This window comes from Poromitra crassiceps (genome assembly GCF_964638095.1).
Source record: "Poromitra crassiceps genome assembly, chromosome: 19".
Classification (NCBI taxonomy): domain Eukaryota; kingdom Metazoa; phylum Chordata; class Actinopteri; order Beryciformes; family Melamphaidae; genus Poromitra; species Poromitra crassiceps.
Genome location: NC_139646.1, coordinates 17,296,447 through 17,305,467, shown reverse-complemented (window position 1 = coordinate 17,305,467; position 9,021 = coordinate 17,296,447). Strand labels below are relative to the sequence as shown.

At 49.8% G+C, this 9,021-nt stretch overlaps 1 protein-coding gene across 1 annotated transcript in view; it reads right to left on the bottom strand.

Annotated features, from left to right (window-relative positions):
- Positions 1–885: 885 nt before the first annotated feature.
- Positions 886–9,021, bottom strand: part of LOC310793923 (uncharacterized protein) — a gene marked incomplete at its 5' end in the record, with an annotated part of 92,311 nt that continues 84,175 nt past the window's right edge. Inside the window, 2 exons of the mRNA XM_083655811.1 lie at positions 886–2,863; positions 5,832–5,910. Of these exons, the coding sequence (XP_083511937.1) occupies positions 1,755–2,863; positions 5,832–5,910 (1,188 nt within the window). The 3' untranslated portion in view covers positions 886–1,754. The remainder of the gene's footprint in view (positions 2,864–5,831; positions 5,911–9,021) is intronic.

Genomic DNA, 9,021 nt, shown 5'->3' with positions numbered 1-9,021 from the left:
GAGGGCTCAGGTGATCGACAACCAGCTGTATCACAACGGAAAGGGGGAAGACCGAGTTGCAACGGGGAGGACAAGCATATTTATTAAACAACAAAAAGTGAAAAAGAAGGATCATTTAAACTTTCCTCCCCCCCCATTTGAACTGACAGAGACATTGACAGCATTGTTTCTTTGTTAAAAGATAAAAATAAAACACAACAACAGACAATAACGCGGGTGGGCTTTCTAAGAGGGTTGCTAATTAGTTTGTTTTTCTTGAAAAAGAAGTCACTTGTGGTGCTTGGATACATTCAATGCCCAGCTATCCTTCTGCTTGGTATTATCGAGTCTAAACGCGTGTGATATGGTTTGCGTAACACAGGCAGATAACCAGTTAGGTTTAACATCATATCAGCTCTGTTAGCTGCCTTTCCGACAAGTAGATTATGCTCGTCCTCCCTGGCTGATGCTTTGTGTCTGTTAAAGCCCATGGTACACCAATCAAACGTCCTACAACAAACAACGTGTTTGTTTGGTGTCCCATGGCTGTAACAACGTGTTTGTTTGGTGTGCCATGGCTGTACCAACGTGTTTGTTTGGTGTGCCATGGCCGTCTGTCCTTTTTTGGAGATGTTTGGTCAGATTCAACGTGTTCAATCCTTTAGCCCATGGCAATGTTTGATTGGTGTGCCATGGGCTTTAGTTAGTTTGAATGTATACGCTTGTTGAGTCCAAGTGCTTGCTTTAGCTGCCTGTTCTCTCTCTCTCTCTCTCTCGACATGCACACGCAGCATCCACAGCCACGCACAGGGAACCAAACGCCGGCGATCGGCACGCCCCCGGGTTGGTGGCGTAGCGGAAGCACTAGAGGGCAGCGTGTGCACGCGTGGCACGATGGAGGAACACTAGAGGGCAGCGTGTGCACGCGTGGCACGATGGACGAACACCAGTCGTTTTGTTGTGATGTTCGCAGTCTAAACAGAGACGGGAGCGCAGGCGGCAAGCAACGAGTCTCTGGAGAGAGGCTGGGAAAGACGGGAGAAGAGAGGGAGAGAGAGAGAGAAAGTGAACAGAGAAGGAGAGAGAGAGGGAGGGAGGGAGGGAGGGAGGGAGGGAGGGAGACAGATTTGTGTGGTGTGTGTTTGCGGGGCATAAATCTAAGGGAGGAAATGGGAACATTGAGAGTGCTTTCTACTCCCTTCAGCTCCTCACATAGTGTCAAGATCTGAAGCAGTGAGCGGGGCGGCGCAGCAGAAACAGAAACAAACACACAGAGAGAAATGAGTGTCTGGAGAACAATTCTTCCTTCCTTCCTTCATCAGGCCCATGCTGTGTTGAAGCGCTGACTCAAAGCAGTGTGTAGAGAAGCAGGCTGCTTTCAAACATCGGAAAACACAAGAAATGTGATCAGTTCATTTCTTTTCATGGGAGAAAATGGGAAACTAATGGAGACGAACCTCTTAATCTCTATAAGGGATTTTCATTAATATGCACTAGATATAATGAGCTCTCTCTCCATCACACGGACACACACACACACACACACACACAGACAGACACGCACGCGCACGCGCACGCACACGCACACGCACACGCACAAATAATAAGACAATAACTCATTTATAACCTTGCTCATGTTTTACAAATCAAAAACATGCCGGTCGCCAGTCCATGTCATGTCTTCCTTTTTGTTTTGATTTTCTCAGGTTTAAGCATTTCTCCCGCTTATGTTTAGTCTATCCAGTAAAAACTATGATCCCCAGTTTCCCCGTTGGCTATTGGCTGGGGAAAAACTCTTCCATCCAACCATCGCTCGAGTCCAGCTCCGCCCCCGAGCCATCGCCCAGTCCGAAGGCTCCTCCACCTGAGGGCCCGCCCCCATATCCATAGGATGACATGTCCTGATTGGCTGTCCTCTGATAGCCCTGTGGCTGACCCCCAACCCCAACTCCCCCTGGTCCGTAGGGCCCTCCTCCTCCTCCCCCAGCCCCGATTCCTGGCCCACCGGGGCCTGGCCCGAAGCCCCCCATTCCGGGCATGCCCTGCCCCATCACCCCCTGGTTCATCCCCTGGTTCATGACCATGGGCCGGGGTTGGTTGGTCCTGGGCTGACCGCCCATGTGAGGGCCCATTATTGGGCCGCCCATACCCGCTGCCGGGTTGCCCACTCTGGGGTCCATTCCCTGGCTCATCGCCTGTCCCGGGCCCTGAAAGTGTTGCTTGGCCATGCGTGGGGGTTGACCCGGCTGCATCCCATAGCCCTGGGCGGAGCTAAAACCCACCATGTCCCCTCCCCCTGTAGTCCTTCCGACTCCTCCCCCCATGGCCTGGAGGCTCTGTCCTTGCTGCTGCGGCCAGCCACCCCCTCCCATTCCACCGCCTCCTCCTCCTGCCCCCAGCATGCTTTGCAGTCTCTGCGCCTGGGCTTTGGTGTTGGGCGGGCCTTTGAGGGCTTGCTGGGACATCGAGTTCATTAACATCCCCTGTCCTCCGTACCCTCCTGCTCCACCACCTCCGGTTCCTCCGGGCATACCCCCAACGCCGGGGCCTGCGCCTGCCTGCCTGGGGGGCCCGGCGGCCGGGTTGTGCTGGGGTGGAAGACCCATGGGTGACTGGACGCTTTGGCTCTGGTGCTGTTGCTGCTGGTGGATCATTTGGCTCATGGAGGGGTTGAGGCCGTACAGGGAGCCCTGGTTGGACCCCTGGCTGCCGTAGGGGAGGCCCATGTCGGGTTGGGGTCCCACTGAGCCCCCCTGCGCCTGGACAGAACCCATCTGCACCATCTGCTGCTGCTGGCTCTGTTGTTGCTGCTGCTGCTGCAGGAGGCGGGCAGCGCGAATGTTCTGGAGAGCCTGGCTCCTGGACGCCAGCTCCTGGGGAGTACCTACAGGAGAGGAACAAGAGGTCAGGAGTTAGAGTCAGAGAAAACAAGGGAAAGGAGAAAGCCAGTAAGGGGACAGACATCAGAGGAGCAGCGACGGAAAGAGAAGACTGTATGTAATGGTTTTGGAGTTTATACATCCACTTAGATTCGATCAGCACATTGACACAAAAAGACTCATCTAATTAGTCAGTGCTGCTGAGGGAAAGATTTATATTCAGTGACAACATGTTTACTTTGGAAAAGCCTCCACCCCTCCCAATCTGTTGAAATCCTACTGCGCCAAAATAAAACTCAAGTCTAAGCGCCCACACCTTTACGCACCTTTTTCTATTAGGAGCTTGGTGGCAGGAAATGCTTCTAAATCCCCGAATAAAAGCACTTCTGACACCATTCCACTAATCCTTCACCTCACAGCCAGCACGTGACGGAGAGGATCACACCCTCCACACTCACTCCACAGTCGCAGGTAATGCAACACTACATATTAGTGTTGAATTAAGCGATATTACACCAGAGAGTGTGCTTTACCCCCATTATTGAAGTGTAAGGATCTCGGGGCAAGCGCAACCAAGCGTTACCAACAAAATGAAATATATAAACAAAATGTATTCATTTTGTGGGGCAATTTGCTGTCAAAATAACAAAAAAAAACTTTTGTTAGTGTTATGTCCGTTTCCCTGGAAATACAGTACATGGGGTCCAACTAATAGCTGGAAAACTATTAGTCATGTCCAGTAGTGTAATGAAACCTAGTTTACTACTCCAGCAAGTAGCCTGACCCTTAGTAAACGACCTAGCAACAGAGATGAGATCTAGTTCCTGTTGAGTCAGAGCCAGCCAATTTCAGGTCATGCTTTCTAAAGATGGTGATTTCCCAAAACAGAATAAAGAAAGTTCAGACATATAGCTATGGAGCGCCGACCCAACTCTGACTTGCCTCTGATCTGGGGGTTTTGTTCGCGAGCTCCAGAAACTGTCGCCGAGGGCTTTGCCGAGGAGTATCGCCGTGTAATCTGAACTTGGCTTAAGGTTGCTTGCGATTAAATGTACAAATAAATGGCAGAGTAAAGCTGACGTAGGATAACAAACACGTCTTCTACAGACAGCTGAACTAACAGGTATTTCTAAGCCAGAGTTTCATGCCGATGCTCCACAGCATCTCTCAGACTCGCAGACAGACTCTTTGATGGCTATATAAATGGTTTTGAGACTTGACTCTCCTCCTGCCTCTCTGCGTTCTCTTCATCTCTCCTCTCTGCGCTTATCTCCATCGTCCTCTCACCCACTCGTCTCTTTCTTTCCCAACCTCTCCATCTACCTACCAGACCATCTACCTATTGCTCTTGTCCCCTCCCCACCACCTCTCCCTCTCCTCTCCTCTCCTCTCCTCTCCTCTCCTCTCCTCTCCTCTCCTCTCCTCTCCTCTCCCTCTCCTCTCCCTCTCCTCTCCCTCTCCCTCTCCCTCTCCTCTCCCTCACTCTCTCCTCTCATCCATCTCTCTGACTTCACCGGAACTCTGGGGGATCCAGGACAGACAGGTTGCCGTGGTAACAGGCAGAGCAGGAATATTCTATATTTTTTTCCGGAGGGAGCGAGGGAGAACGAGAGAGAGAGAGAGAGGAAGAGTGAGAGAGGAGAGAGAGAGAAAAGGCTGAAGAGAGTATCTGAGTGCTAGCTAATATTTCTGATAGAGGACACGGATTGGTTTGAGGATGATGTTCAGTCAGCTGTGCTGTTTGCATACATGTTTATACCTGTTTAAGTGTGTGTGTGTATGTGTGTGATTCTATATCTCTGTGAATATGGCAGAGCACACGCTGTAATCTGTCGTTAAACGTCTGGCCGGACCATGAGGTTCGAATCTGTGTCTGAGAGAGCGACGACTGGGTGTTTTTACTGCATGTGTGTGTGTGTGTGTGTGTGTGTGTGTGTGTGTGTGTGTTAGGGCATTCACGAGTAGTGAATTTTACTAGTCGACTAGTCATCCCTAAAGGTAGTCGACTAGTCATTTTTTTTTTTTTTTAATCTAAGAACATGAGGTATTTACACGACATACATGGACTATCATATCCCATATCCCCCACAAAGAACATCAAAACACAACAAAACAAAACAAGAAAACTGCATAAGATACACAATAATCCAAGAACAAACAAGACTATTGGACAAACAACCAAACAAAAACAATGCATTCAGCTCCTATCCTGATAAGCCTAATGACACTGGGGTAAAAAGTTCTTAAAGTCAAACTCTGTATGTGGTTGCCATATTTTTGGGATGTCTAAGAATCTGCCTTTGCTCTTGTAGTAAATGTTATCCAACGTATGGTAGCTTGAGAGTTCATTCCACCAGTGAACTACAGCTATGTATTTACTTTGAATGCATTGTTTTTGTTTGGTTGTTTGTCCAATAGTCTTGTTTGTTCTTGGATTATTGTGTATCTTATGCAGTTTTCTTGTTTTGTTTTGTTGTGTTTTGATGTTCTTTGTGGGGGATATGGGATATGATACGTATGTCGTGTAAATACCTCATGTTCTTTCTTAAAGATAAAAACAAAACAAAAAACGACTAGTCGACTACTAAGCACAGTGTGGACTAGTGGTTTTACTAGTCGACTAGTCAACTAGTCGACTAGTCTGTGAATGCCCTAGTGTGTGTGTGTGTGTGTATATATGTCATTGTATACGTGCTAGTGACTACCCACGAGTGCGCGCCGGAATGCATGGATTACCTTCTGGCAATACTGTAACTATAAAAACGGATGAAAAAACCCCATACATAAATGCGGCCATCGATAAAATCACAGCATAATTTTTAGGTCAGGTCTGGACTTGTTTTTATCAGTCTGTTAGAGTATCCGGATTTGTGTCTTCATGGATTGTGTCCATACCTACATATACGTATGCGTGTGTGTGGACATACAGTATGTACCAGTGTGTGTGTGTGTGTGTGTGTGTTCACATCTTACCTTGGTACTGATTGACTTGGGGGTATGGATTCCTCTGGCCTTGAGCCATCTGTCTGGGGAGATGCTGCTGCTGTTGGAGCTACACGCACACGCACACACACACACACACACAAATACAATGTTAAGAATGTGCGTAAGGTAAGGTCGATAAGATATAATTCTCCACTGTGTTACATCCCTTCACATTCTGGAGTTGGTGTAATTATGGGAGGATATCTCCCATATGAAGAATGGCAAGGACATATATACTGTAAATACGTACGTATACACACACACACACACACACACACACACACACACACACACACATACACGTACACGTACACGTACACGTGTACACACACACACACACACACACACACACACACAATTATTTCTTAAGATAGTTTTTGGGCATTTATGCTTTATTGGACAGACAGTGCAGAGAGAGACAGGAAGAGATAGAGAGAGAGAGAGAGGGGGGGGGAGAGAGAGAGAGAGAGAGGGGGGGGGGGGGGAGAGGGGAGAGAGAGAGGGAGGGAGGGGGGAGAGAGAGAGAGAGAGAGAGGGGGAGAGAGAGAGAGAGAGAGGGGAGGACATGCAGGAAGGACTGAGCCTTACAGGGTACGTGCCTAACACGGTGAGCCACCGGACAAGCAAGGATATTTTACCTCGTCAATTTGATGAAATGTAGTTAAATCTCCTTGCTGTGGCGTGTGAGCCCATTCATAGAAAATCCTTATGAGGATCACGCGCTGACTGGTCTGAAACCAGTGGCCCACCTACAAACTAGATGCCAAATGTAGTACCAGTATGGGGGTGCGTCCGGGTGACCACAAAGGCTTAGTCCTTCGCGCGGCCGACCACGGGTTGGAATCTGACCCGTGGTCCTTTGCCGCATGTTATCCTCTCTCTCTCCACACCTTTCCTGTCTGCCTACTGTCCTATCTAATAAGGGCAAAATGGCCGCCCCCACACTATGCTATGGAACAGCATGGCATGCTGTTACATCATATGTTTTGTTGGCAGTTTGGCTGCTGTCAGAATGAGATGCTTGTTTCTGCATGCTGCTCTCCCACACCAACAGCACCACCGCACCTGCTTTCTGCATGCTGCTCTCCCACACCAACAGCACCGCACCTGCTTTCTGCATGCTGCTCTCCCACACCTGCTTTCTGCATGCTGCTCTCCCACACCAACAGCACCGCACCTGCTTTCTGCATGCTGCTCTCCCACACCTGCTTTCTGCATGCTGCTCTCCCACACCTGCTTTCTGCATGCTGCTCTCCCACACCAACAGCACCTGCTTTCTGCATGCTGCTCTCCCACACCAACAGCACCTGCTTTCTGCATGCTGCTCTCCCACACCAACAGCACCGCCCCTGCTTTCTGCATGCTGCTCTCCCACACCTGCTTTCTGCATGCTGCTCTCCCACACCTGCTTTCTGCATGCTGCTCTCCCACACCTGCTTTCTGCATGCTGCTCTCCCACACCAACAGCACCACCGCACCTGCTTTCTGCATGCTGCTCTCCCACACCAACAGCACCACACCTGCTTTCTGCATGCTGCTCTCCCACACCAACAGCACCACACCTGCTTTCTGCATGCTGCTCTCCCACACCAACAGCACCTGCTTTCTGCATGCTGCTCTCCCACACCAACAGCACCGCACCTGCTTTCTGCATGCTGCTCTCCCACACCAACAGCACCTGCTTTCTGCATGCTGCTCTCCCACACCAACAGCACCGCCCCTGCTTTCTGCATGCTGCTCTCCCACACCTGCTTTCTGCATGCTGCTCTCCCACACCTGCTTTCTGCATGCTGCTCTCCCACACCTGCTTTCTGCATGCTGCTCTCCCACACCTGCTTTCTGCATGCTGCTCTCCCACCCCTGCTTTCTGCATGCTGCTCTCCCACACCAACAGCACCACCGCACCTGCTTTCTGCATGCTGCTCTCCCACACCAACAGCACCACACCTGCTTTCTGCATGCTGCTCTCCCACACCAACAGCACCACCGCACCTGCTTTCTGCATGCTGCTCTCCCACACCAACAGCACCACACCTGCTTTCTGCATGCTGCTCTCCCACACCAACAGCACCGCACCTGCTTTTTGCCTTTGATTTCCCCCCGTTTTCTCCCCAACTGTAGCCTACTACTTCACCAATTCCCCCTGCCAAGCCATTGCTCGGCAATGCCATTGCACGGCATACAGGGTCCCAAGAGCACGCACAAATCGCTTGAGGGACAGTTTCTTCTCGCAGGCCACGAGACTCCTTAACATATACAAATAGTGTAGTAGCCGTACTGTACCGCACTGCAGCTGCTACCATCACGTATGACTAATGTTCAATAGTATGTTAATTAGGCATATGTTATTTGCACCTAACAGAATGTTATTATGTTTAATTATGTTTAAAGTATGTTCATGCCATTTGCACATATGTGCCACTGTCTGTGGCGTGTCTTACTGCTTTATTGCTTGTTGCCTCTTGTTTTTAATTATTTTTTATTTTATTTGTGCACATGTTGTAACGGAGTCTACAGCACAAGAATTTCACACGTGATACTTGTACTACGGAGTGACAATAAAAATCTTGAATCTTGAATCTTGCTCCACCCCCTTTGCCGATTTGGGGTTGAGTTGTAGACTAGCACATGCATCCTCCGATACATGTGCAGTTGCCAGCTGCTTCTTTTCACCTGGCAGTGAGGAGTTTCACCATAGCGCGCGGGAGGATCACGTTATTGCGCCCAGTTCCCCTCCCCCCGAACACACCGACCAGAGGAGACACTACCAGGACACCCTTATTCCGGCTTCCCACACGCAGACACAGCCAGTTGTTCCTGTATGGACGCCTGACCAAGCCAGGGGTAACATGGGGGCTCGAACCTGCGACCCTCGTGTTGGTAGGCAGGGGATCTACACCCGCCCCCCCCTCCCCCCCCCCTCCTCAGTATTCCAAGAGGAACCAAAGGGTGTAGCTGAGACACTACTGTAACCACAGTCATGCCAGTACAGGTACAGAATGGTACTGGAAAAAGGTTCTCACACATTTAGACTAGCAAACACAGGAAGTGAGCTGGGGGCAATTTAGAATGTTGATGTTGTCACGTTGAAACCTAAGTCTATAGTCAAGTCAGGCTGCACTTGTTAAAGTACGTTTTCGAGCTTCGACTACCAAATGCTGTAAAGCTGGAGAGCACA